Source organism: Gymnoscopelus braueri (genome assembly GCF_963280865.1).
Source record: "Gymnoscopelus braueri genome assembly, chromosome: 12".
Taxonomy (NCBI): domain Eukaryota; kingdom Metazoa; phylum Chordata; class Actinopteri; order Myctophiformes; family Myctophidae; genus Gymnoscopelus; species Gymnoscopelus braueri.
Window position 1 is genome coordinate 14,069,728 of NC_137614.1, and position 27,743 is coordinate 14,097,470.

At 39.8% G+C, this 27,743-nt stretch overlaps 2 protein-coding genes across 2 annotated transcripts; one reads left to right on the top strand and one right to left on the bottom strand.

Annotated features, from left to right (window-relative positions):
• Nucleotides 1–6,485: 6,485 nt before the first annotated feature.
• fam3a (FAM3 metabolism regulating signaling molecule A) lies at nt 6,486–15,738 on the bottom strand. The gene is made up of 10 exons (XM_080444826.1): nt 15,395–15,738; nt 14,872–14,903; nt 14,655–14,768; nt 14,512–14,535; nt 14,268–14,394; nt 13,734–13,792; nt 13,578–13,628; nt 13,385–13,469; nt 11,722–11,848; nt 6,486–8,214 (listed from the first exon to the last, which is right to left on the bottom strand). Exons 2-10 carry the CDS (start codon nt 14,882–14,884, stop codon nt 8,113–8,115), a joined length of 702 nt encoding a protein of 233 aa, XP_080300952.1. The 5' UTR covers nt 14,885–14,903; nt 15,395–15,738; the 3' UTR covers nt 6,486–8,112.
• An 817-nt stretch (nt 15,739–16,555) lies between these two features.
• idh3g (isocitrate dehydrogenase (NAD(+)) 3 non-catalytic subunit gamma) lies at nt 16,556–25,722 on the top strand. The gene is made up of 12 exons (XM_080444825.1): nt 16,556–16,709; nt 17,450–17,494; nt 18,403–18,500; nt 18,613–18,728; nt 18,843–18,903; nt 19,037–19,169; nt 20,999–21,132; nt 21,240–21,342; nt 21,463–21,609; nt 22,548–22,642; nt 23,936–23,996; nt 24,536–25,722. The coding sequence occupies exons 1-12, from the start codon at nt 16,626–16,628 to the stop codon at nt 24,635–24,637; spliced, it is 1,179 nt and encodes a 392-aa protein (XP_080300951.1). The 5' UTR covers nt 16,556–16,625; the 3' UTR covers nt 24,638–25,722.
• Nucleotides 25,723–27,743: the final 2,021 nt, after the last annotated feature.

A 27,743-nucleotide genomic window follows, 5' to 3' on the forward strand; every position in this document is an offset into this window, starting at 1 on the left:
AAATAGGTCCTATAGTGACTTAAACCAGGAAAAGACATGCCATATCACGATACTGCAATATAAAAAATCCCAGATGATGTCAAATTTCATATCAAGATATCGATATAATATCGATATAATATAGCCCAGCCCTAATGGATATTATCACAATAACTTAATCACAAAATAAATGTTGCTGTGTTCAAAGGCCTTGCTCAGTCATCATCTATTGCACTATGCAGATCAAGTCCTGACCTGCTGTGCTTCCCTATAACAGCAACTTCTCTCCATGCATGATTAATGCAACAGTTTGAGTCTCTCCACTCCATTCTCCATTTATCATTTCTCCCACAGTGATTAAAAGAGGAGATGAAGTGCGCAGAGCAATGTGGAGAGACAGGGCAGTAGTAACAGAGTTTCTGGCCAAAATTCTAAGGGTACGGTCACACACTCGCGATGGCAGGGGAATGTCCAACGCATACCGAGATATCAAACTTGTCAAAGTTCAACAAAGTTTAACTAATACGCGGCGTCACATGATACAACGGTGCATCGCAACCGGAAGCTCCCCCGCTTTCGCTCATACAGAATGGAAGGGAACGTGACACGACTGCTTCAGCCATGCATGCGTCTCCGTACATAAGGCTGGGTATGGTCACACATGTGCGATGGCAGGGAAGTACTTGCACATGCCAAGTTTTGGGGAAGTAACATGCCAAGGCAAAACGCTTCAATGTTCAACTAAGTTGAACTCCATGCGACACATTTGATGCACCAATGCACCACAACCGGAAGCTCCACCCCTTCACTCGTGCAGAACGGGATCCAACTGTTTCTGTCGTGCATGTGTGACCGCCTATTTTGTGCAAGACTGGTGTACAACTAAGGCTAAATCACGCTAAAGGTACACGCATGTGCGATGGCAAGTGACACTTGTTTTGGCAGACTTTGCTTGGATTGCTACAAGGCCCACCAGGTAATATTTGGAAAAGACCAGGGTATATTGTGATTTTAATAAAAAGTCAGGCTATGTCACCACCTGGTATGGGAACTGCACAGCCTGTGTACGGAAAAAACTACAGCAGGTGGTGCGTACGGCCCAGCTTCCATCCATCCAGGAATTATACGAGAAACGGTGTGTGGTTAACCTCGCTTCAGGGCGGTTGTTATGTTATGTATACACCTGCATATCATCATCATCAACTTCATTTAAACTTGGGAGTACAATTGAAGGGTTACAATACAAAAGACACAATCCAAACCACAATACAAATAATTAGACATGGAATGTGAATCCGGAGGAAAATATGATGCTAATGCATACACCTGCATATGGTGCTAATGTTCTAAACATCATATCCATACATCATGTCCAAATAATTACACCCACTTCTTTACATCTGTAAACCTGAGATGTGACAATAAAGATGATTCTGATCCTGATTATATGCACTTACAAACTGAGCTTTACTCATAATACTGGCTATATGCTAGAAAAAGATATATTGCAGAAATGTATCCAGAGACAATAATAGACATTTCAGTCCAAGCACGAGAGGTGACATCTTTCATCTTAGAATTATTATTTTCAAAAGTACTATAAAATATAAAAGTAATGAAAAAAAAGCTTAATCTGACATCAAAATACCCTGTGCACTAACGAAGACTGATACGCCTATCTGTCCTGATCAATGAATGATCGATCGATCATACTGTATCTTTTGATTCGGCACACTTTGGACATCTTTTTGAGGTTGGTATTTTGAAATGTGATGACAAATTAAAAGAAGTCAACTCCTCGACTACTAGAGTCAAACACTCAATGATTGTTCTGTTCCCATTACAACAAGCCAAGGCTGAAAAACACAACAAGCACTTTTGTCCAATCCAGGTCAAGCATGGGAGAGTGTAGGTAGCACACACGCACACGCACACGCACACGCACACACACACACACACACACACACACACACACACACACACACACACACACACACACACAGGGGACTGTTCATTGAGACACAGAGCAAAAGAAAGAAAGTTAGAATGAGAGAGAGAGAGAGAGAGAGAGAGAGAGAGAGAGAGAGAGAGAGAGAGAGAGAGAGAGAGAGAGAGAGAGAGAGAGAAGCAGGCAGACAGACAGACAGACAGACAGACAGACAGACAGACAGACAGACAGACAGACAGACAGACAGACAGACAGATAGACAGACAGACAGACAGACAGACAGACAGACAGACAGACAGACAGACAGACAGACAGACAGACAGACAGACAGACAGACAGACAGACAGACAGACAGACAGACAGAGACCAAGAGATGGAGAGTGACAGAGAGAGAGAGAGAGAGAGAGAGAGAGAGAGAGAGAGAGAGAGAGAGAGAGAGAGAGAGAGAGAGAGAGAGAGAGAGAGAGAGAGAGAGAGAGTGGGAGAGAGAGAGTGGGAGAGAGAGAAAAAGGCGGGTGGGGGGACCCTCTTTTATTGCATTCCCTCCAACTAGTAGAGCCCTCTCTTCCTAACTGAATGGCCCATCTAATCCAGGTGGGAGAGTGTGCATTAATCAGGCGACGATGAGTCAGGATTACACATTATTCCTAAAGTGGCTTAATACTCCACTACAGCACAAATACACAGCTGAGCCTATTCTATTACACAATAATAATTACAGCATCAAAACAGTCAGACCTCTGAGCCGATCATCTCTGTACTCTGCTGATTTCATAGTGGTGTAGTGATTTTTTAAAGATTACAGTGCTGTCCTATATTATAGTAGTAGTAGTAGTAGTAGTAGTAGTAGTAGTAGTAGTAGTAGTAGTAGTAGTAGTAGCCTAGTAGTAGTAGTAACAATAATATTAAAACAAAGTTAGGAAGTGCTTTACATAAAACCTACAAAATAACAAAACCAATAAAACATCAGAATAAAAATATGATAAATGTGTATAAAATGTGCAGTGATAAATAAAAACATGAAAAGAAATGACATTTCAAAATGTAAAATATGGAAAACAGTATAGCCTATGATTTAAGAAGTGATTAATGAAGTAAACCAAACAACACCCCCAATCGGGCAAGGAAAAACTCCCAAGAAAACGATCCCTGACAGGAGAAGAAAATGAGAAAACCTTGGGAAGGCTCACAAAAGAGGGGACCCACTTCCAGGGGGGGCTGACTGGCGTGCAATAGGTGCCAAGCGGGCAATATAAAAATGCAAAACAAAGTAAAAACTGTTAAATGGACATGCTGGCAAAGTGACAGACATCACTATCATCAGGCATAATGTGGGCATTAGTTTTGGTTTCAGTGGTTTAAATTGGCAGTTGTCAGCATTTATACGAGAATGATGGCTTGCTAGTCACCTCTAATGTTTAGAATATACCATCATTACTCTCATTGGGGCAATCAAAGCACACGCAAATCATGTTTTGACATAATGGTTGTAGAGTAGTGGATGGACTGAAAGGATATATTAAAAGACATGGACCATTGTATTGCCTATTGCCCATTGCCTATTGCTATTGCTGATGATCATAACCTGTCAACAATAATTCATTCACCAGAGGTTAAAGGTGAGCCAATAAAATGGTCAGGAAAAGGGTTAGAATTTTACAACAACTCAATTTGTTATTTTTATGTTCTAAAACAGGCATAATCCTCGAGGAAGGGCCACAGTAGTAGTAGTAGTAGTAGTAGTAGTAGTTTATTTTGGTCATAAAATGCATTCATTTCACATTATATGGATTAGAACAAAAAGGTCTAAAGCCACAGAGCATCTGGTTCAATACCTCGAAGGCTGTAAAAAACGAAATGCACTTAAATCATGTTGTTTACTGGAGCCTACATTATTTACAGCTATACTGTATATTGTGTGCTGCTGTGCCGGTCCGCCACAGGCCCTCCTCCACCGTCATTGGCCAGCATGAAGCTCAGCTGACTTTAAAAACGCCAAAAGGCTACAATCACCCAGTCACGAGTTATTACTGTAACTGATCCCCAATGTCTAGCATTATATAGGAAATCTGTATGCATATATACAAAAATGAAATAATAATTAAAAAAAATAGGGCCAACTAGTCAGTATAACTACAGTAGCCTTTTGAACGAAACGTCGAATTATGCAAATGTATATTGTGCTAAATACTTGGCGTTCGTAGGCCTGCCTGTCAGTCAGTCAGTCAGTCAGCCCGCCCGTCTGCACTTGACTCAAGTGCTTCATAACTGTATTTCAAGGAATAAACTGTAGACCCGTCTAAACGTTGAATGAAGTTAAAAACACATCACAGTGAATGAGACCCAATCACACATCATCAGCTCACACAATGTTATTATTGTCTCCAGTCCCTTTAAAGGGACTGGAGACAATAATAACATTGTGTGCTGAGGAGGAGGAGGAGAACATCCACAATAACATAAAAGCAAACATATTACAGTTGGCATTTTGTTATCACAGAATAAAGGCAAATGATAACAAGCACTACTCACCCAAACGTAGCATCTTGTCCATCCAGTACAGGCTATTTAGCTTTTATAGACGAGCTTGGTTTAACCGTTATAGGCTATCCATATATTCCCCCTTAGCTATGTACAAACGCTTTCAAATAGGGCTCTATATAGCTGAATAGTATAAAATTATTTTACACCAAATAATTACATTTGCACAGAGCTAAAAAAAAAGCGCGCATTCGTATTATTAACACATTTTTTTGCTATATTTTATGAGGTTCTCCCATGGTGCTCCTGTCGACCTGAGAATCTCCAGTCCAGTCGTCGAGCCTTGGTGGTCTGTTGTCCAATTCCACTGATGCTTGCTGCCCTTTTCACATATTTGTCCACTCGCTCGTCATTATGGCGACTCACACTTGCATACCTCGTGTACCTGTCCATTCAGGTGTTTAAAAAAATAATAAGTATGTACATAATTTACAGCGTAACACGGCCATTGAGTGTATTGAATGCGCTTAGGTCCGCCGCCGCTTGTTCCCCTCGACAGTCGAGTAACACTTGTCTCACATTGTCTGTTGGGATGCAAACGACCTGTAGTTGTTTGGTCTGACCACTAGAGGGCAGCAGTGGTGGAAAGTAACTAAGTACAACATGTACTCAAGTACTGTACTTGACAATTTTGAGGTATTTTTTTTACTTTACTGGAGTATTTCCAATTTTCAGTACTTTTACTTCCACTCCACTACAGAGCCACGCAAATATTGTACTTTTACTCCACTACGAATTATCTGAAAACGTTAGTTACTTTGTAGATTTCAATCATTATCCAAACAATGTACATTAATCCCTTTACGCCCTATATGTACTTTGGCTATTTGAAAATAGCAGATCTACAAGCTCACAACGCGTTGCTTTGTGAGCTTTTAGATCTGCTATTTTCAAATGATTTTTATACATTTTAAAACTTGTGAAATGGGACATTCTGCATAATGAGTACTGTTACTTTTGGTACTTTAAGTACATTTGGATGCCAATGCTTTTGTACTTTTACTCAAGTAACATTTTTAATTCCAGACTTTTACAGAGTATTTCTGCATTGCAGTATTGATACTTTTACTTAAGTAAAACGTTTGAGTACATGTCCCACCACTGGAGGGCAGTGGTGGTGCACGGTGCCTGCATAGGGATGCTTTACGTTGATTCAATGTCCAACAACCATAAGATTTGGGTGAATCGGTTAAATCCTCTCGGCTTTGACCACTTTTATAAAGTACGAAACGTACTAAAGAATAAGGTCATTATATACCGTCATCTCTCATCTCGTTGACAACCAGGATAATATGATGCCCCGGTCGGTCAGTCACGCTAACCCCTCTAGCAGCATACGTCAGGTCCACCCATGCAAATGCCATGAGCGGATTGAACCGAATAACCCCAATACAATAACCGTGAGCCTGTCTCCCTCTGGTGGATTTCGTCATATATGACAATTGACTGACTGAAGTGCTAAGGATCCCTGGCTAATGAGACAAATATGCCTTAATACATTATAATTGCCCTCTACAACAACAATTTTAAATTAAAAACATCTTAAAATCTATTTATTTTATAAATGTTATCTTTTACTCGATAGGGACACCGCTCGTCGCATGTTATTTGTCCATGTGTGGTACAGCCCTAAGGAATGTAATGAACATGTCTTAATACAAAACAACTTAATACTTCCTAAGGTTAATATGAGCATAAAAACAATATTTTAGATATGTTTTTTTTAGCACACACATTACCTACATTCCATAGAGCTGGACCACACATGGACAAATGACATCAACTTGCGATGGGCATTGTCCCACTTAAGTAAAAGATGAACTATTTATAAAATATTTATGGTGTTTTTAATTTTAGTTATAGAGGGCAATTCTAATGTATTATTAAGGCATATTTGGCTTATTAGCCAGGGATCCTAAAGGAAAAAAAGCACCTAATAACTGTTTTTTTTAAACATTTTGCTAAAACTAATTTAATGGATCAGCATCGATTCCACAATACAAAACATTCTTTCAGGTACTTTGCTGATAATATTTTAACACAAAGCTATACGTTCATGGCAACAAATAGACCAAAGTAGCCAAATTAAACCTTCAACAGTTCCATGTTAGGATTGAAAATTGTGAGAGATACATTCAACTGTGTAAGAAATACCACATAATCAAAATACAAGACTTAACAGGTTGCATTTTGTAAATAAGCACACACTTTAAAATTAATTATTTTAGGCCTGAGACAAAATTCACAGCATCGCCGACACGCCCTACAAATTAACAATAGTGCTGTGTTCAATGAGTATTGATGCATGTAAATAAGTAGTTTCTTGAATCTAGTATTTTCCTGCATCAGATTCTGCCAAATATTCTGTAAACATTGAGCAAGCAGTACTAACTGCTGTGCAGCAAGTTGTCAGAAGTGGATGGTAGTTTATAGCTACATCATACATAACAGCATATATGAAATATATACTAAATAACAGGATATTATATTAATGTTATGAAATATGACTTTGCCCACTGGACAATGTCTTTGTTAGAGCAGCTGCTTTAGGACAGTAGGTGGTTTTTTTTTTTTTTTGTGTCTACAGTACCTCATGTAGTCTTCCCACTGCGTAGGAAAAGATTTACCCCATATCCCTCAGTAGAGAAACATGTTTTTTCTTTCTCTTGCCTGCTGAACCCATTTAGACCTGAGGCCGATTTTAAAAACGCCTTCTATATCCTAACCAAATGTTTCTGAAAAACTAGAATTCTTTATTGAAAAAATGTGTACGTTGGCTATAAATAAAATAGCGGATATACAAGCTCACAGTGAGCAGTGAGCTTATACATCTGCTATTTTTAACACATTTGGAAAAATACCAACGTTTGGAAAATTTTGAATAATTTATGCATTTGTGAGATGGGGGTCCGCGGCCAAAAATATATCAATTTGGGGGTCCTTGACAAAAAGATTTACACAGATGCATTCCCGGATTGAAGGGTATAAGAACGTATGGGCTTTGCAGGTCTTAATGGGTTAACATTGAACACCAAATTAAAAAGAAGTTACATTTTTCATATCCCCTTTGTTCAAGCAAAAGGTGACTCATACACTAGAAAAGACCATCCTGCATGGGCTTTGGAAGACCTACTGTATGTTCATTCTCTGGTATCACTTATAACTGGTTTATACTTAAGTTTCGCGAAAAGTCAAGCACCAAAAATAGCAGATCTACAAGCTCACAATGATATTTTCAGTGCGTGACACCCTTGCGCAACTAAGAATAAATCAGGCGTTACGTTTTGGTCATCACACCTTTGGCTCTCTGAAGTTTCCCTTTACCTTACATAGTCCTGTGTTACATACCAGTTTCACTATCATCTCATAACTTGACCAGGTACTGCCCGACACACTTTGCACACAAAATCCAGCATATTTTTCTCAATTAATGAGTCCCACGTCTATCCACCTTTGCAGTCCACTTATGCCCCTGTCTGAACAAACAAGACAGGAGAAGATGCTATAGTAATAAATGGCGGTCTCAACCATCCAAAAGTTCCTTGGCTTAGAAACCGTAATCATGACCCGCGGTGGTAAGTCATTGCAGCACTGCTAAAGGCACGGTATGTGTTCCATCATATAGGAGTTCCGGAAGTGCTCCCTTACAAATTGTCCAGGGGTGCCCGCAGCGGAATGCAGCCGTCCATCTCCAGAGACTCCGGCCAGCCTTCATACTTGTTGTTAGTCTTAGTGTTCTTCATACGCTAAAGGAAACAGACATGCAAGGAAACTCAGTTAACATGTGGAGGGAGGTAGCAGAATTCTTAATCATTCAATCAGGTTCTTACTACCATCGATGGTAATGGTTCTCAAAGTGCTCTCCGGGGACCCCCAGGGGTCCTTAAGGGGGTTCTAGGGTGTGTGTGTCCCAGCAAAATGAAGAAAAGTTTAAAGACCCTGTAAAGGGAATTCGTTGATCTGTTTCTAAACACTTAATGTTAAATAGTAAATATGTACAAATTAACTCACAGCACTGTTGCTATGTATATACTGTATGTAGATATCTGGATTTTTGCCTATCCTCAACATGTTTCTCTTTGCCGTTTGATTTATTTTTCACCTTGCTCGCCTGGGGGCTTCCTCCTAAGTTATGATTTTATGGGAGGGGTTAAAATCATCACTTGACTCACTGGGTTGATACTGTAATATGCAATGACACTTTCATACTAAAATCATAAGTGCATGATGATTTAAGCTCTTCCCCATATAACACGCAGAACATATAGGCAGCCATCTTTGTTTATACAGCATTGCAACGAATGCCCCTGGACTTCTTTCAGCCTCTGTTGTACTACAGTGTTGCACTCCAAAAAAAAGCTGATCTACAAGCTAACTAACTCAGCTATTTTCGACACACGACCAGAGGTGGACAGTAACGGAGTAAATTTACTTGAGTACTGTACTTAAGTACATATTCTGAGGATCTGTACTTTACTTGAGTATTAGATTTCTTTGATACTTATTACTCTTACTCGAGTACATTTTCAAGAAAAATATTTTACTTTTACTCGAGTAAATTTCAAGGAAGGCTGAAAAGTACAAGTTACTTTTAGCTTCGCTGGTTGTTGTTTTTTCCCCCTAAAATGCAAAGGAACCCTATCCAATGTTCCCTGTAGCGTGCGCCCACGCGCACACGGCCGAACGATGAAAAAAATCCCAGCTGAAATCTATCAGAAAAAAACAACCACTCAGTCTGTGTCAGTGCAGCCAGGACGGGACGGGACAGGGTGTGTGCGTGTAATATTGCCTCGTTTAAAAAAAAGAATCCAGCAAACAGCCCAAACAAAGTAGTCCATTGAAGTAGATAGGGACAACTCTTGTTGTCGAGGTAAGCACAACATTTTAGATCCCTGGGTTTTCAACAGGTGGTCCGTGGACCACTTGTGGTCCCTGAAGGTATTGCATGTGGTCCCTGACAATGTTGCAATATGTTTTTTTCTTCTTGTTCCATGGAATGGTACATATTATCGACCTGGTGACCTATGATGATATGTCAATGTTGTCAGTTTCTGGGAAGTCAGAGGTCAAGAAATTCCACAGAAAAGGGAGTTAGAATCTCAAGAAGGGGAAGTGTACTGGATTGCCTGATGGAGTCATCATTATTAGGAAATGTGGCCTTATAATTGCATGTGTCTGTGTAGTCCATGGACCACTGGTTGAGAAACAGTGGGCTGTATCATGGAATGCATGCAGTAGCAAGTGTTAGCAAAGCACTAATCTTAGCTCTAATCTCACCCAACACAACAGTGGTCCCCAGGTTGATTCTTAATCAGGGTGGTGGTCCCTGGTTCACAATCAGTTGAAAACCCCTGCTTTAGAGAGTTTAAAACTATTAATCTCACTGGAGTTTAGGGTAGCACTAGTATTTAGCATAGCAGTGACATATGGTACTTTTTTGCCTTGAATATTCTTGAAAGGCAAAGAGTGACATGCTTTGTTTTTTGCCTTGAAAACAATGCATGCCATGCGTGCAAACCATATACAAAAATACAGCAATTCAATGATGTGAAAAATAAGAAATGTACTTCTACTTTTACTTGTACTTGTACTTGTACTTAAGTATTTTTAAAAGCATTTACTCTTGAATACTTAAGTACATTTAAAAGCAAGGTTTTATTTTATTTTTACTTGAGTAATATTTTGACTGAGCTACTTTTACTTGTAGTGGAGTAAATTTAACCAGGAGTACTCTGTACTCTTACTCAAGTACTGGGGTCGAGTACTCTGTCCACCTCTGCACACGACTCCATGACAAAGCATAACGCATAGCACAGACACACACAAGGTGGCTCGATGAGTCGAGTAGAAAAGGCAGAGGGAGTAGTGAAAACAAACAGCCATTACAGTCAAGGTCTTACAAAAACGAAACGTAATGCAAATCACTAAATTAAAACCATGACACAACATTACACATAAAGACCCATAACATAATCCCCTAACGCATTCTCATATTCAAATAACCAGAGGTGGGGACTTGGACTCGAGACTTGACTTGGACTCGAGTCCCGATTTTTATGAATTTAGACTTGCTTGATCAAATCAAAAATAGACTTGGACTTGACTTGGACTTGAATGCCACAGACTTGTGACTTGACTTGAACGCCAAAGACTAGTGACTTGACTTGAGCCCTCTTGACTTGATAATTCAAGTCTTTTCAAGTCACTAAATACTTCACAGCAAGCCCAAATATTAAAATGTTTAAAAAGTGTCCCATCAACTTTCCCTGCCAGAGGGTTTTTTTTTTTTACTTCCCCCACTGCCACTGTTAAAAAAAAATTACACAGGAGCCGAGATACAGGATTTTAAAGTAATAAGTTAACCAAGGAGTGAATGGAGCTAGAAATCTTTGGATCGTGATATCTCTGGTTCTGTGTGGATAAATTGAAAAAACAAAAGACTTTTTTTTTTTTGAACAACGGCTATACTCGTTGTTGGCAGTAAACGGGTGTATTTTTCAACAACGGTTATACTCGTGTTTGGCAGGTAATGTGTTAATGTTATTTGTCAAAAATCCCGGCCGTCAGTGACAGCGCCTGTGCTTCACGTGTGAAGTCAGGTGGAAGAAAATGTCGAACCCATCAATTATATTGATCGGTTTTAAAGATTACGAGGTGGAATGCAAGTATGCAACCATACAAGAATTGCAACTAATTCGACATTTATTTTAAAGGTTAGTTTTTTTTTTAACTTGGCAATTTTTTTAATCGCTCATATTTGGCTGTTTGGTTAATAGCACATTATTCTGTGATGTGACAAACTGAGAATACATAATGATTACTGCTTTACAGCAACATAAAACATTTAAACCCTATTGTATTTTTTGGCTATTCAAAAACAGCTGATCTACAAGCTCACAACGCTTTGTGATGAGACGTGTTGTGAACCTGTACAGTAGATCTGCTATAATAAAATAAAATAAAAATCTTGACAGATGTTGGTAAATCTTCTCTTATGGGGATCCCTGATCCAAGAAAATATTTTCAAATTCAGCGACCAAATACATATCAATTTGGTGGTCCTTCACACTAAAATGTTTGAGAACCACTCATCTATGGGTCCACATGTAGCCATAATATCCTATGTGGTCATCAGACTAAGCGATAGGAATGGTGCCCTCTTGTCCAAGACACTAAGGTCAGGACCACAGCTCTACATGTGTGAACACAACTACCAAAAAATAAATATATTTCTGTCAGAAATGGCACATTACCTGCTCAAAGGGACTTTTATTCTCAATGCCCTTGGCTCCTACAAACACCCAGCTGTCTCTAAAGGCAAGCTCCTTCACTGCTGTGCTGCCGAGCTCTTCAAACAGTCGGCGAGCCTCCTCGTTCAGTCTGCCATTGAAAAGAGGAGAAGACAAGTGGTTGAACATTGATAAACTGCAAAGAGCCATAGGCGTAGGTGTAGGTATGGCAGCTGCCACACGTTGGCTTAATTGTTTAACATTCCTTCTATTCAGTATTATATGCAGTTCGTTTGAAAAAATGAATAATAACTAGACCGGGCACCGGACTACTCGGAAACGATGTAAGTTGTAAATGCACACCCCACCCGGTTATGCAATACTCATTGTACCTGTCTGTCTGTGTCTCTTTTATGCCCATAGATGGAGATTTCTGTATCTGTCTGTCTGTCTGTGTCCCTTTATGCCCTTATATGGATGAAATTCTGTATCAGTCGTGCCCAAATATGGAGTCCAGGCCAGTATGAAGTCAGTAGCACTATAAAATCATATTGATGATATATGGGGATTTGCGGTTCCGTAGATATTTTGGGGAGATCCGCTGATCCGACTGACTTCCCACTTGGTGCAACACTCCCTCAGGTCCTCAGCAATACATATGCCGAATTTGAAGTTGACCGGTCCCATATATGGGCATAGCGGTCGGAGCAGCGGTTCTGGACAACTGGATCTCCATATATGCCTATATATGGGAAGATAGGGAATAGGTCCTATCTTCGGGTCATAGGTCCTATCGTTGTAGTCCAATCTTTGTAGTCCATTACCGGCCAATTGTCCTTCTATGCAACAGAGTCTGAGATTATGATTTAAAAAATGTCTAGGAATATTCACACAAAACAATATTTGCAATATGTGAAAACTATTCAGGTATTTACTCCCTTCGCCTACTGGCAGTGTGCACAAGGCTGATTATCGGCCCAATGGATTGGTTTGCTTGATTAGTTGTGGACACACACACACACACACAGATTCTCTTCTGAACGGCGCGCCCCTCAGCTGCCACACCGCAAAAATAAATAAAAATGCTCCAACCGCAGAAAGGCATAAGGGGTAGTTAGGATAGGAAGCAATTATAATTTGTGTTATTTCCATTTCAAATAAAAATATCTAACTAAAAAGACCCTTGTAAAATGTATATTTAGGAGATAAAGACAAAAACTGATAAAGGTGACTGACAATTTTTTGGCTTGACCAGGTACTGTAGCTGTACAAACCAATGTTATACCTCAGTGGGTATTTTATGAATGGTAATTTGAATAGTACTATATATGTTGGTTGAAGAGTTTGAAATCTGATTGCAGATGACAGACTTACACAAGATTTCAGGCATACAATTATTAACACCTCCTGACTCAATAATTTCAAGTGCTGTCCATAAGAAACTATTGATTCAAAAAATAACTATGCTTTTGATAAACTGTCAACGAGCACCTGCTTTAAGTGTTACCGGTGTCAAGGAATAATTCGACAAAACAAAAATAATTAAAATACACAGATGAAGACACACCACTGTAGCTTAAAAATGCAGATAACACAGCAATGCTATGTAAGAATGGTTTCCATGTGTGTCTGTAGAGGAGAGGGAGGGGTGGAGAGGTGCAGGAGAGAATACAGCACACACTCTTACTTTGTAGCTGGATCATCAAAGGAAGCCACGAACACAAGTGTTCCCTCATGGAGAGGCCGGAGATACTTCAACAGGTCTGAAACATCTGGGAATGAAAAGCATATGAGCAAAGTACTCAGATTTATGGACTCTTATGTTCAAGTCACCACATGTTTGTGCAACATGCTTATGTTAAGCTCATTGTTTTAATTACCTCCCTCCCACATGTCAAATGCCTTGGTGTCCAATAGCTCTCCTGTCACCCCTGCAAACCACAAACATCCACTAAATGTTAGAGCAGGCACACAATAAAAATGCACAAAACCACATAATAGATTCCATTATAAAGACTGGAGGCTGACATTCTTACCATTTACTAAAGCTATGTTTAGTCCTCTGCCAACATTGTTCCTTACACTGCTCACCAGCCTGTAAGACAGAACGTACTGATTGATTGAAGCTTTGCCTTTGACTGAGGAACTGTAAAGACTGATTGGTACTTTGTCGCATGCTGAAGATAACTTGTTCTCACGCTAAATTGTGTTGTTAGCTAAAAAATAATTTATCTTTGACGTCGAGCAACACTGTCATGGCAGAGTATAAATCAGGTGCAAGAGCTCAGTTCTCTGCCTTAGGAGGAGACATCGGGAAAGGTTAATCTGCCACTGATACAGACAAAGACCGTCACGTGAACAGCCAAAACAGAAAGATCCACACAACAAGACTACCAACAAAAGAGGAGCAGCCAGACAGAGAATACTTGCATTGAGCTCCTCAGACAGACTTGAGGCCCGGTTGGGATGACAGCACAGAGAAAGAAAAAGTGGTGTGATCGACAACAAAAACGACAGTGGGAAAGAAACAGACAAAGAAGTAAGGAGAGTAAACGTGCAGTGATTCTCACATCTTGTCCTCGAGGCAGATTTTGGGGCCGATGACATTGGCAGCACCAGACACTAGGCGGAAAGCCAAGTGTTTTTGGGGACAGGCAGCCGAAAGGCCACACTTATACCTATGGGGATGAGGCTCCGCTAAAGGACACATAGTACACAAGTTAGTAATGACAAGGAAGAGATGCTACCGACTCAAGACAATGTTTGCGTGTGGTTATTATACTGTGGTCAGGTCATAATAGTTCTTCTACTTACCAGGTGTTGGTTCTTCAATTTTACCTGCACATTTAAACAAAGACTTTTAGTACAAACGGGATCAATGGCAATTACAGAAAGATACATTGGATCTGAGTTGAATCCCAGTTAAACATAATAGCTAGCTCCACATGTTGTCCTACCTGTGAAGAGATTACGCAAGGATGTTGGGCCACTACTGTCCCCACCCAGCACGGTGCTAACCAGCCACCAGGTGAGTCCCAACAGCAGCAGCACAGCTACAACACGCAAAGCTCCTGTACGCACATACACCATGACAGAAAGTACAAATGAAATGACCACGAGCAGAAAAGCACAGAAGTTCTCAAATGAAATAAACGTACTGAAATGTCAGCCAACCTGTTATTCTCATGATTCACGGAGTCGCGGTCCTGTACAGGGTGAAACAGGGTGAAATGGTAAGTGGTTGGTTAACTGGTTAAGTGCAATGCTATAATAACCTAGTAATACAGGATATGTAGCCTATCCTGTATAATCGTTGAAATGTACAAACTGGTCAATCAAGATGGCTCGGCAGAGATGACGCTATACTGAAGTGGGGTGCAATGAACGTTGCATAATGCTGCGTTCACACTGGCAGATACAAAAGATAAACAGCATTATTTGTAGTTTGTAGCTTTGTGTCTGAAGTTGAAACCAGCTCAACTTATATTGTAGCTGTTAGCAGCTACAAACGTTGGATGTGTTTGCATCTTCATGTCGCTGCGGTTTCAATTGAAAAAGAATGGTAGACTGAATCTTTGAATTTGCCAGTGTGAACGCAGCATATAACGCGTAAACTAAAGCACCGAGACTATTGCTCAACCTGTGTATTAAATCCACTTTAACAATCCACAGCAACAAGGTGAGCGAGAGAACCTACCTGCTGTTTCAATGAAAGAGAGAATGATTATTGTCTTAATTGACTCTCTTATGAAACGGTATTAAAGAGCTGTTGCTCTTGTCACCATGGAGGGACTTTATTTCTTCTTGCGCTGTTTCCTCATCGAGACGTTGTTGGTTGTTGTTTTTTTTCGTGCGAAATTACTTTCCCTTTCCCTTGATTTGCTCCCGAAAACGCGAATCGGCGCTTTTAGTCGACCATATATGTATTTTGTGTTATCACATCATTCCAGTTTTGTCACGCTTGGACGAATTATGTCGGCTGGTGTGTTTTTTTCCCCTTCTTTTTCTTTTTTTTCTGTAAATCTTCCGGTTTAGCGTTATGGGTGGGTTGCGTTCAGCGTGAGTGACGTGACGTCACAGGGCGTGTCGTGTGGCCAAAGAGAACAGATCTACAATCTAGCAACGCGTAGCGATGCGACACGTTTTTAGCTTGTAGATCTGTTCTTTTTGGCCACGCGAGCTTGGACGAGGGGAGCCATTCGCTTAGCGGTTTGCAGATCCGGTCTAGAGGGGATAAGGAAATGGGGAGTGTGTGTGTGTGTGTGTGTGTGTGTGTGTGTGTGTGTGTGTGCGTGTGTGTGTGTGTGTGTGTGTGTGTGTGTGTGTGTGTGTGTGTGTGTGTGTGTGTGTGTGTGTGTGTGTGTGTGTGTGTGTGTGTGTGTGTGTGTGTGTGTTTTACCGGATACAGTAGGCGCATAGGCGGACTCTAGACCGGATGTGAGCACTGAACAGTAAATAGAGACCGTACTGGATACAACCGTCCGTCAGGATCTATTTTATTTCATTTCATTTCACTGGTTTGCATTTGATAATCAAAAGCACCCTCGTGTCCTTTGTTTTTTTTGAATGAACACAATAAAGCAATACAACAATTATAGAGGAACACCTTTGATTGATTTTTGATTAAATACTTTATTAACAGTTTGCAAAAAAAAGCACAGAAACTATGCTAAAAAGATTAAAACCCAAGAAAACACTGTTGTTTCCATTGTGGTCCTGTGGCGTATTCAATTCGTCGAAACATTTAATGACAAATATACAATACTATGCAAAGAAAAGAAAGAAAAATATGTACAGTAAACACAGTTCAGTTTACTGTTCAGTTTCCTCCCTTTCTGTTCAGTTTCCTTCCTGTGTGTCACGGCCCACCGGCACGTCATATCTGACGTGCTCGTGCACGCTGTACACAACACACATCTCAAATCAAGATGGCAGCTTCCAGTGTTGCACCCTCGATGGCCAAGATAATTAAACCACTCTGGAGTGGACGACTAGTGGGAAATACTGTCAAAGTAAGAGGAGACGGTTTTATCACGCATGATATCATGTCTTTTTTAGTTATATCGAGGTTCCAGGTTAAAACTCAAAGGCTTTTTCCTCTCGCAACACAAGGTCATTTGGTTGGTTATGCACTGAGCAGCAAGCTAAAGCATCTCTCATCATCACATATCTATGATATCTAGGTTTCTGTCCATTTTGATAACGTTACTCAGTGGTGTAAAGAAACTAAAGTACATTTACTCAAGTACTGTACTTACAAGTACAATTTTGTGTTTTTTTTTTACTTTACTGTAGTATTTCCCATTTTCAGTACTTTTACTTCTACTCCACTACATTTCAGAGGCAAATATTGTACATTTACTCCAGTACTATAATTTGAAAACTTGTGTTACTTTGTAGATTTTGATTATTATTACAAAACATACATTAACCACTTCCGCCCTATAAATTTCGGCCATTTGAAAATAGCAGATCTACAAGCTCACAATGTGATGTGAGCTTGTAGATCTGCTATTTTCAAAATATTTTTCATACATTTTAAAACTTCTGAAATGGGACATTCTGCATAATGAGTACTTTCTACTTTTGGTACTTTAAGTACATTTTGATAGTTACCAATACTTTTGTACGGACATTACTTGTAACAGAGTATTTCTACATTGCAGTGATGATACACTACTTAAATAAAACATTTGAGTACTTTTTCCACCACTGGGTTTCTGTCGATTTTGATAACGTTACTGTATTTCAGGTATTTGGAACAACTTTCACAACAAGAGAGAAGTGGTCAAGCGCTGTGAGTTGAAATATTTGCTGACCGAGCTTGTTACTGAAATAGATGTGACTTTGTCCCTTTCATAAAGGTTACTCACTGGGGTTGCATCTTGGTATCGGAACCTCTCCCTTGGAGAGGTTCCAAATGGGGCCAGGTATCTCAATGCTACCTGCAGAAGTAGCCGCAAGCAACTTAGATGCTATGCTATCTGGCATCGCATTCATAGTCTCCTATAAGTGCAATATTCCTTAACCTTTATGCTGCTGAGGACATAAGTCTCATTATGAACTGACTGTGATTTTTGTATTCTTTTAACAAGGAGTAGTTTTAGATTATATAGTAAGCCAGTGGAACGACATTTTGTTCAATTATGTTGAATGACAATAAAGCTATCTATATCTATCTATTATAGCAGCTGCAGAAGCTCAACCTACTGCAGGCAGCATTGCAATAAACAGCAGCTTTATCAATCATTTCTGTGACAGAACTGGTGCCATCAGTTTGGCGCTTCTGCCACATCAATCATTCATGACCTGTTTGGCCCAACAACTTTCCTACAGGGGTGTTTATTTCTGTTCTTTATGTTTATACTGTACATTGGGTTGGCATTTGTTTTAACCTCTATTTTCCATGATTCCATCCTCTGTGGGAGGAGTTTGCAAGCTTTTGGATTTCTGGTACACTTCGTTCTAACATACTAAACTGTTTTTCTTCTGGCTTGTTCTGCTGTCCATCTTCAACGAACAGAGTGAACACATTGTAAGTAGCCACACTAACGTAACTCATTAGTCTCAATAGTCTGCACCAAACAGATTACAAAACCTCATCAGCCTTAATATAGGATGAAATTACCATTGTAACCCAAAAATATCAACAATGGCAGAAGTTTTAGCTGAATACAATTAATTTGTGTCATGTCAATGTTTCAGCCACCTCCGGCAAAGTATGGAGGCAGACACACAGTCACACTCATACCTGGAGATGGAATTGGTCCAGAGCTGCTTAATCACGTCAGGGAAGTCTTCCGGTTGGTCAAGTTTGTTAACATGTTACACAAATGGCATTCAGCTTCTGTAAATTACTCTCAGGTGGTTTGGGTTTGAATTGGCCTAATCCTGTGACATTCCATCACGCTGTAGATTCAGCTGTGTGCCGGTGGACTTTGAGGTGGTGCATGTCAACTCTTCTTCGACCTCTGAGGATGACATCAATGATGCCATCACTGCCATCCGCCGTAATGGCGTTGCCCTCAAAGGTGAGAAAAGGGAAAGATGTTTTTGTTCCGTTTTTGTTGTTGCTGCGTGTTAGTTATAATTGAAATATGTTTTTGTCTTATACATTTACCATCGCTGATCACCTCTTTTGGCAGGAAATATAGAGACAAACCACAGGGCGCCAGCTTCTGTGAAATCCAGGAATAATCTCCTTCGGTAAGTATTTTGAAAAGGTTATTTTGTTGTGAAAGCCTACCCTGTGATTTGGCCTCTAGTGCTGTCAGCTGACTCTAATCTATTTTTATTCCCCTCTTCTCGTGCATGTGTTTGTGTGTACATCGGTTCACAGCACCAGTCTAGACTTGTTTGCCAATGTGATGCACTGCCAGTCCCTCCCTGGCGTACAGACTCGCCACAAGAACATTGACATCATGATCATCAGGGAGAACACAGAGGGAGAATACAGCAGCCTGGAGCATGAGGTCAGACATGCCCGCAGCTGATTTCAGAAGCACATTTTCAAGTTTCTTCTATGATCATACCTTCCACTCCGGCTCCTTTTCCACCAAAATAATTTTGGTTCTAGAACTGGTTACGTTCTAGATTCTTGGAACCTTGGTGCAGAACCATTGTAATTGGGGGCGGCATAACTGAATGGTTAGAGAGCCCCAGGTTCGATTCCAGGCTTGGCTAGCAATGTGTTGAATATGACTGGTCAAAGTGTCCATTTCATCGGGGGAATTCAATTGTCAATGGCAGTTTCCCTTTTCTTTTTTTAATGATGATTTTTCGCTTGCTTTTGCCAATGTATATCACATCTGCATCTTCCAACCTGTAGGATAGTGACACGCCCACTTTGGTTCCCAGTTCAGGGCAAGAAAAAAACAAGTATTTTTTGGTTCCAGTTCTGAACCAACTTTAAGGGTTCTGAGAACCAGCTCATTTACAGTGGAAACACTCTGAACTGGTTCAAAATTAGGAACCAGTTCAACCCTGGTGAAAAAGGGGCCTCCATGTCTCTGTAGCCGGATTTATACTTAGTTGCACACAGTTGTGGTGCACTTGAAATAGCAGATCTACAAGCTCACAACACATTTTTTCCGCCTAATTTTGAACCAATTCAGAGTGTTTCCACTGAAAATTAATTGGTTCTCGGAACCCTAGAAGTTGTTTCGGAACTGGAACAAAAAAATACTTGTTTTTTCTTGCCCTGAACTGGGAACCAAAGTGGGCGTGTCACTATCCTACAGGTTGGAAGATGTAGATGCGATACAAACAATGGCAAAAGCAAGCGAAAAATCATCATCATTTATCAGTAATTGGGGACTCCTGCTCCACAGGCGGGCTCTTTAACCATTCAGCTATGTCGCCTAAAACTGGTGGAAACGCAACCTGGTTCGCTGAAAGCACTTAAGGTTCCAAGAATCTAGAACGGAACCAGTTCTAGAACCAACGTTTTTTTTGTTGGAAAAGGGGCCATTGTGAACTATTTTCTGTGTGTGACACCGGCAGGCAACAAAGTATGACGGAGCATTGGCCTGTTCTCACTTGACCTAATTCACATACCATGGTAATTTTTAGACAATTTTATTATGCATACTATAATAAGCAAAGTGCAAAAAGTTAAAGTATATGGTGCATCTGTAACCAAAAAGACAAAAGTAAAATAATGGCCCAAGCTTCACATTGCACTTTTGATCTTATATTTTGTTTGTTTTATCAAAAACAATTGGCCAGGCAAAAATAATAATAAACAAACAAAATATAAAAAGCCCAAATAAAACGGTGAAAACCCACTCCCTCTAGTGGTTGCATTCACACCGGAGAAGGCTCTTCATTCATTTTTCCCTCCTGTGTTTTTTATTTATTTACAGAAAGTAGAGTCTGTACTCTGTAGCAAGTTCTGGTTTAGCACTAACCTTTTTTTTAATTATTATTACAAATCCAAACCAGCACACTGCAGTCATTGGCATCCTAGGCTTTTGGGGATATATTGTATATACAGCATTGAACATTTTATCAGTGCTATTTTTGTAAAAGTAAAAACAAAAAACCATTGTTTACAAATAAACTACGTAATTAAATAACATATAATTTTTTTGGGTGGGAACCCTACTACCAGAGGATGACCATCACTTTCCCTCCCAGTGCACATTCTAAAGTGTGTGGACACTGAACAATGCCATATTATAATTTCCAGACTTCAAAAAACCTGCACATTCAGTATGCCACAGTCATCTGAGCACAACAGCGTTTCTTTCAGCTTTTTCATTTTTTTTACCTTTTCTCCTGTCTTGCTGTCCCACTGTAGAGTGTGCCAGGGGTAGTGGAGTGTCTCAAGATCATCACCCGGACTAACTCCCTCAGGATTGCTGACTACGCCTTCCGATTGGCCAGGGAAAAGGGTCGCAAAAGGGTCACTGCTGTCCACAAAGCCAACATCATGTGAGTCGATCTGTGATGTGACAACATGATCGCTGACTGATAAACTCAAGTCAAACATACTATCTTGGCTGTTTCAGGCGTTGACACGGCTTGTTTTCTCCCACTAGGAAGCTTGGTGATGGTTTGTTTCTGCAGTGCTGCAAGGAGGTGGCTTCTGGTTACCCAGACATAACCTTTGACGCCATGATAGTGGACAACACCACCATGCAGGTGACTAACCCTTTTGAATGACATGCCAATAGTTTAGACATTTCTTACATCTATGAAGCATGTTTCAATTAAACTTGCATCTTTTACCACCTCCCTTTCCTTTTGTGATGGTATCTTTAGCTGGTGTCCAAACCAGAGCAGTTTGATGTCATGGTGATGCCAAATCTATATGGGAACGTGGTCAGCAATGTGTGTGCCGGCTTAGTGGGAGGGCCTGGGTTGGTGCCGGGGGCCAACTACGGACTCAACTATGCTGTCTTTGAAACGGTAAGCGGTTGCCATTAGTTTGTATACTTGTATTTTAATTGGGGATGCGTGCAGTAGTAAGCGGTTGCCAATTAGTATTTAGTTTATACTTGTATTGTAATTAGGTACCTGCACGGCAACTAATTTCCCTCAACAATATTTTTGTAAATGGCTAATTTAAGGGAATACTCAGAAAATAGCCAAAACTGAGAACATTTCGATCTGTACAAAAAATTATTGAGATATAAAAGCCATTTGGAAATGCTTTATACAATATTCAAATAACCAAATCTTATATTAAATGCCACAGAAAAGTAGTGCATTTTGCGAACATGCTCCATGGTTGTCCTAGAACAAAATGCATGCAAAGGCAAAATGGTTTCATTTCAAACAATTAGGAAATCAATGTCTTTCTCACATGACATCGAAATGGGGAAAGCCATGGTTAACTTCGCTGAAAGGAAGTGGACTCCAGCGAACATTCTGGTAGCCATTGTATGCCGGTGTATTTACTTTGGGGAAGGTAGTTTATTCCATAAATGTACCCATGAGGCAGCCACCACATTACAATGCTGAAAACTGCATTACTGAAAATAACTTGGGGAAAACACTTAAGAAAGTTGACAGGTGAGCTGTGACTGCTTTGTAACCTGCTGTGGGTCAGAATAAAAGTGCATTTAGTGATAAGATTCTGATAATAAATAATAGTTTAAACAATTAGTATTTAGTAAAGGATTAGTAGGGGCAGCACCGTTTAATAGATTAGTTGACTAACTACACACATCCCTAATTTTAAAAGAGCTTAGATATGGCATTCTGATCATTTCAGTAGTAGGTTACACAGTAGGATGGACTTAATATAATATATATAAAAACATATCATGTATAATTTTCATAATGTTATATAATAATTAATTATGATTATACATAATTAATTAACTTTCTTCTTGATGTCTCAGGCTACAAGGAACACTGGGAGGAGTATTGCAAACAGGAACATTGCTAATCCCACTGCCATGCTGCTGGCGAGCTGCATGATGCTGGACCACCTCAAGTAAGTTAATCATCCACCTAGAGAATATCATACCTTTTATATTATTGTAGTTCATATGTATGTATGTGTGTCTGTACCTATACCCACTATCCATGGTTTCCTCCTGAAGACATCTAGGCATGGTGGCTAGATGCCACTGAGAGTACGTGGCAGAGTTACGATAGCAGCAATTAATTTGGTATTATAATAGGAATACAGACAAATTGCAATGCAATTGAACAGCATAGTAACAATAAGTAACTGATCGAAAAACTCAACTATGATTGATAGCCAAATATGGACAAATCCCATTATGTGTAAAGTAGTAATAGTAGAAAAGACTGAAAATATAATATATACAGTTGAAAACAGTTTTGCTGAACAGTGTGGTAGCTGCAGTGGCTAGAGAATGAATGGTAGTATTGTGACTTGCAGTGTGGCTTACTTCCAACATTTTCCACAAAAAAAAACAATATCCTTTTCTGGTTTTCCTCAAATTAAAATGTGCTGTTTTAATGAAAGTCACTGTGAACCTAAGAAGGGCAGGAATAACGAACCAAATCATTGGCAGACCATGACAAGCAAGCATCTCCTCACATTTGTGAGATCACTAATAATAATATTAAAAACTTTATTTGTATAGCACCTTTCACACGAAACATGCAGCTCAAAGTGCTTTACATTCTAGAGATAAGGAAACCTAGATTAAACTGAAGCTAACAAGAAAAACAAAGTCCTTTGCATTAAAAAAAACATTTTGTAGACCAGTTTCAGCTTCACCCACCTGATTGCTGCTCAGATGGTTACTCAGGAGGAGCGGTTAGGGGTTAAGTGTCTTGCTCAGGGACACTTTGACAGATAGACCGGGGGCTGGCTAACGTGACCTTTTGATTACCAGACTGATATCATGTGTGACTGGTAATCAATCTATAAGAAAGTTAAATGTGAAACGCCTTAAAAATGCTGAGAAATTGTGCTACAGAAAGGGTAGGTTAAATTATAGCCTAACGCACATTAAATAAGGCTTTTAATGTGACAGAAATAGATTCTCCCTGGGGGTTCTGAAGGTCATCTGAGTTTGAATCCCCCCCCCTTAAATAAAAATGTCTTCATATTTTCTGACGTCAGTGAAATCACTCGGGAATTCAGCAGTGCAGCTGTGCCTCCTCTGTCTGGAGGAAGTCCTGCATGTGATAACATCGTTCTTCATTTTTGCGTGACAGTGTTTTATTTAAATATCAGTGAATGCGAAGCTATGTGATACTCCTACTGTTACAGAATTATTTATTCCTTCCCCTCTCTTTCTGTCTCCAGACTTTATGAATATGCCAGTCTGATCCGAAATGCCATCCTCACCACCATGAATGAAACCAGGGTAAGTTAAGTTCGCCTCAGATGGCATTGCTCAGCCTCCTCCCCTCCCCTCACCAGCCTGCTTGTCAGAGGGCATTGTTGTCTGAAACAGACCCAGAGGCCCTAGGATGGCAGGTCTGGCAGGTTTCCTCCAGAACCCTCACACAAAACATTGTAGTCTCCTCTTACTGAAATTGTCTCCCGTTACTGACATACTAACACAATTAGTTTTTTATTTAAAAAGAGTCTACCACGCGGTGCAGCTTCATCCTATGTGGTGTAGTGTGAATTACATTCCTTGAGCTCAATGAAACCCTGGCCAATCTGTTGCGCTTGTCATCCAAAGCAGCAGAAAGGCCACATTGGCAGATCTTGTTACCATTAAAGAAATGTTAAAAGGAATTAGATAAACCTTTTATGAGTCCTCCAAAAGGAGTTGATTTCATGTGGCCAACAAAACAAACGTCACATAAATCGCTCAACACATGCTCTTCAGAAATGAACAAATTACTTACAAAGTGATTAGTAATAAGAAACGGCCAATTCTTTCTTGTGTTGCAGTTGCACACGGCAGACATCGGGGGGCAGGGTACCACATCAGAGGTGGTCCATTCCATCATGAGGATGATACAGAGTAAGGGACAGCACACTGCTGAGTTCTAAAGCCTCTGCAACACCATACCATGGAGGACAACACACAGACTTATCACCTGTGTGTCCATGCATGTCATGTCTGTCTATATCGAATTCTTAACACCACAAAATCGAAAAACTGTCCACTGTACAAAACTTCCATTTGTCCTTCACTTTATGCTTTACTTGTCTCCTGTGATCTCTGTATCACAATTAGATTTCCTACAATTCCTGTGGTCACTTCTGTTTAGTTTAGGCTTTAGGGCACAGCTGATGACTCGTGAAAAATGAGTGCCTGAGGCTAATAAAGATGTAAAATTGTTCTTAGACAGTGGTACTGAAATATGAACAAGAACGGCCTGTTACACCGGCACACATAAAGTACACCAAACAAATGGGTTATGACATTGCCTTTAAGAAACGACATGTGTAGTTTGCATTCTTTGTGCAAAGTCAAAAGATGATATCCCTCTCTCACCACCAGCCAGTGTTCGCCTTTAGCGTTGGTGGTACATCTATTGAATGCAAGTCTTATAATTTACTGCTGTCTATTACAACCTTTTGCATCAACCCAAATATACAGCTTTAGTTTCGCCTTACAACTCTGTGATCCTGTTATTATTAAATATTGTGCTGTACTGTATGTCTGTGTATAAGATCTTCTATATACCGTACAAAACTGTTATGTACTGTAGCCTACTGTGGGTACTTCTTTATTTGAGGGGAGATTAACGCTTTCTGTTACAGCTAAACAGTGTTTGTGCCATAATGTTTTTTCGTTTTTACCTCAATGTGGCCCAAATCATAGGGATAGGCACATGCCTTGTCTGGCAAGAGCTATTAAATGTGTATATGAAAAGACTGAGTAAATTATCTGAGTAAATGTATAACAAATATGATCAATAAAGCAGTTATCCATAATCTGCTTGTGTGTGTGGAGGGTGACCTCAGAGTTCCAACCGGGGCAACATAGATTATTGAGTCTACACTAAACCTAACACTCACTGGGTGACGCAAAAGATGGTTTTATGAACTGTTAAATGTGTATATGAAAACTGTTTTATCTGAGTAAATGTATAACATAAATATGACCAATAAAGCGGTTATTCATCTTATATCTTTGTGTGTGTAAGGGGGGGGGGGTTCCTTCACAAGCAAAATAAATTATTTGATGCGTAGAGTACCCTAAATCTAATACTGGGTGATGTAAAAGACGGTTTTATGAACTCTTTATCCCTCTGATCCACTTGTTTTTCATTCCCTGCCCCTGTTTAGAATAGTAACGTTACAACACATCTGTGAACTCTCCGCTTCTCTTGAGAATAGGGATTATTCGTCTATAAATAAAATTGGCATCGTTGATCCATCCCTTGACATTTTCACAGTCATGCCATGCCTTATTTAAAACGTGATGGATGAGTTGCTGTTTAGCTTTTTCTCACTAGGTGGCAACAATTGCAGCTTACCTTCACATACACACTATATGCATATGTGTCTGTGTGTGTCTATATATATATACATATATTCGCAAGCGAAGGACGAAAAGAAAAAAAAGTTTGTGTGTCTGAGAATAACATTTTAGTTTTAAGTTAAATGTCAAGAAGTATGCAAGTTAAACATATCTCTGCTGTCGGGCAGAAAAAACTTTTCAGGAAATGAAAAAATAATAATACAATTCCGCCTCGTTGGTATGGTGACTTTACACATTGTCAGATATTTGAATGTGTCCTTATATTATCACCATTTTACCCAAATACAACTCAAGTTAGGAGGTTTTTGACCATTAATGTGGAGATTTTTAATTCAAATCAGATGGAAAAAACAACTATCTCCAAAGATGGAGTTACAGTATGTGGTTTGACCGACAGTTTTGAGGATCCAATGGAGTTAGGAGGTTTAGTCAGAAGCGCTTTTTAATACTTTTCATTGGTTCAATATTTGTAAAACCCACAGACAGTAAAGGGTGTTCAATAGCACTGATTTATTTATATATAAAAAAAAGCTGGTTTCTGTATGACATAAACAATATGTGAAAAATATACTGGGATTTACTTCCTTGGCCTACTGGCAGCAAGCACAAGACATGTGCTGATCAGAGGTGGATTGCAAGATTAGCCCCGGAAACAGACACACGCAGACCCACCCATTTCAGTCTAGATCAGTGGTTCCCAAACTTTTTAGCTCGAGACCCAAAAGAGAAATCTGGTGTCTCCCCGGGACCCAATCTTAAAAAAATACATCATGAATGAACCACTTAAGCCAGGGGTGGGCAGCCTTTATTTCCAGAGGGCCATACTGACTTCGCTTAAGTGAGTGAAGGGCCACACATAGTACTAACTGAATTGAAATTTGAACTGCATGAATTTGGTAGACATACCAGACTACTAAGGTCCTTGCTTTCAAGAATTTTCAGTTACAAAATGTTTTTTTTTTTTTTTTTACAGCTGTACTGTAGCATTCTGGTAATATGACTTGCATAAAACAATCCATGTCAATGCCACATCAACTTTTAAATGAGCCTATGAATTTATACAGAATCTTAGCTTATCTGATATGCACCACTCCATAGGTCACTGATAAAACACATTGCATTGTGTTATAAATATTAATTACCATTAATTGGAGTCAAGTTAAATTAATTAGTCTCAAAACCATTAACATGGTAGCCTTTTAGAATGTAGATTTGGGGGGGGGGGGGTCATTTTGTTTTTCTTTGAGGACTTGGCTGGCCGGAATGAGATCTGGCCCCCGGGCCGTATGTTGCCCATGTGTGATCTATGGGGTTGTCCATATTTATAGGGGTTGTCCATATTTATAATGCATTTTAAAACAAGGTGTCACTGTATTTATTAAGGTCGATGCCCATTGCTTAGTGCAGTACCCATTCTTAGAGTACTTGGAAGCCAGCTTGTAGCCCAATCTATGACGTCAGTACTATGACTTCATATTGATGACATCAGGGATCTCCATACTGGTATATGGGCATATACTTTGAGAGTAGTCTATGATGTCAAACTGATCTATGAGATCCATATATGGGGATTTGTGGTTTATAGATATTTTTGGAGATCCGCTAACACGACTGACTTCACAGTTCACACAGAGCACGGCATTCCCATCGGTCTAAAGCCCATCA

What these genes read in the sequence shown, in the direction of transcription:
- fam3a (XM_080444826.1), bottom strand. An exon ending in ATCTGCCTCGAGGACAAGAT is followed by an intron (nt 13,793 to 14,267) that starts GTGAGAATCACT and finishes TCTGTCTTACAG; the next exon opens with GCTGGTGAGCAGTGTAAGGA. An exon ending in AAACATAGCTTTAGTAAATG is followed by an intron (nt 13,629 to 13,733) that starts GTAAGAATGTCA and finishes TGTGGTTTGCAG; the next exon opens with GGGTGACAGGAGAGCTATTG.
- idh3g (XM_080444825.1), top strand. Translation starts at nt 16,626, where the DNA reads ATGGCAGCTTCCAGTGTTGCACCCTCGATGGCCAAGATAATTAAACCA. An exon ending in TGGACAACACCACCATGCAG is followed by an intron (nt 21,343 to 21,462) that starts GTGACTAACCCT and finishes TGGTATCTTTAG; the next exon opens with CTGGTGTCCAAACCAGAGCA. An exon ending in ATGATGCTGGACCACCTCAA is followed by an intron (nt 22,643 to 23,935) that starts GTAAGTTAATCA and finishes TTCTGTCTCCAG; the next exon opens with ACTTTATGAATATGCCAGTC.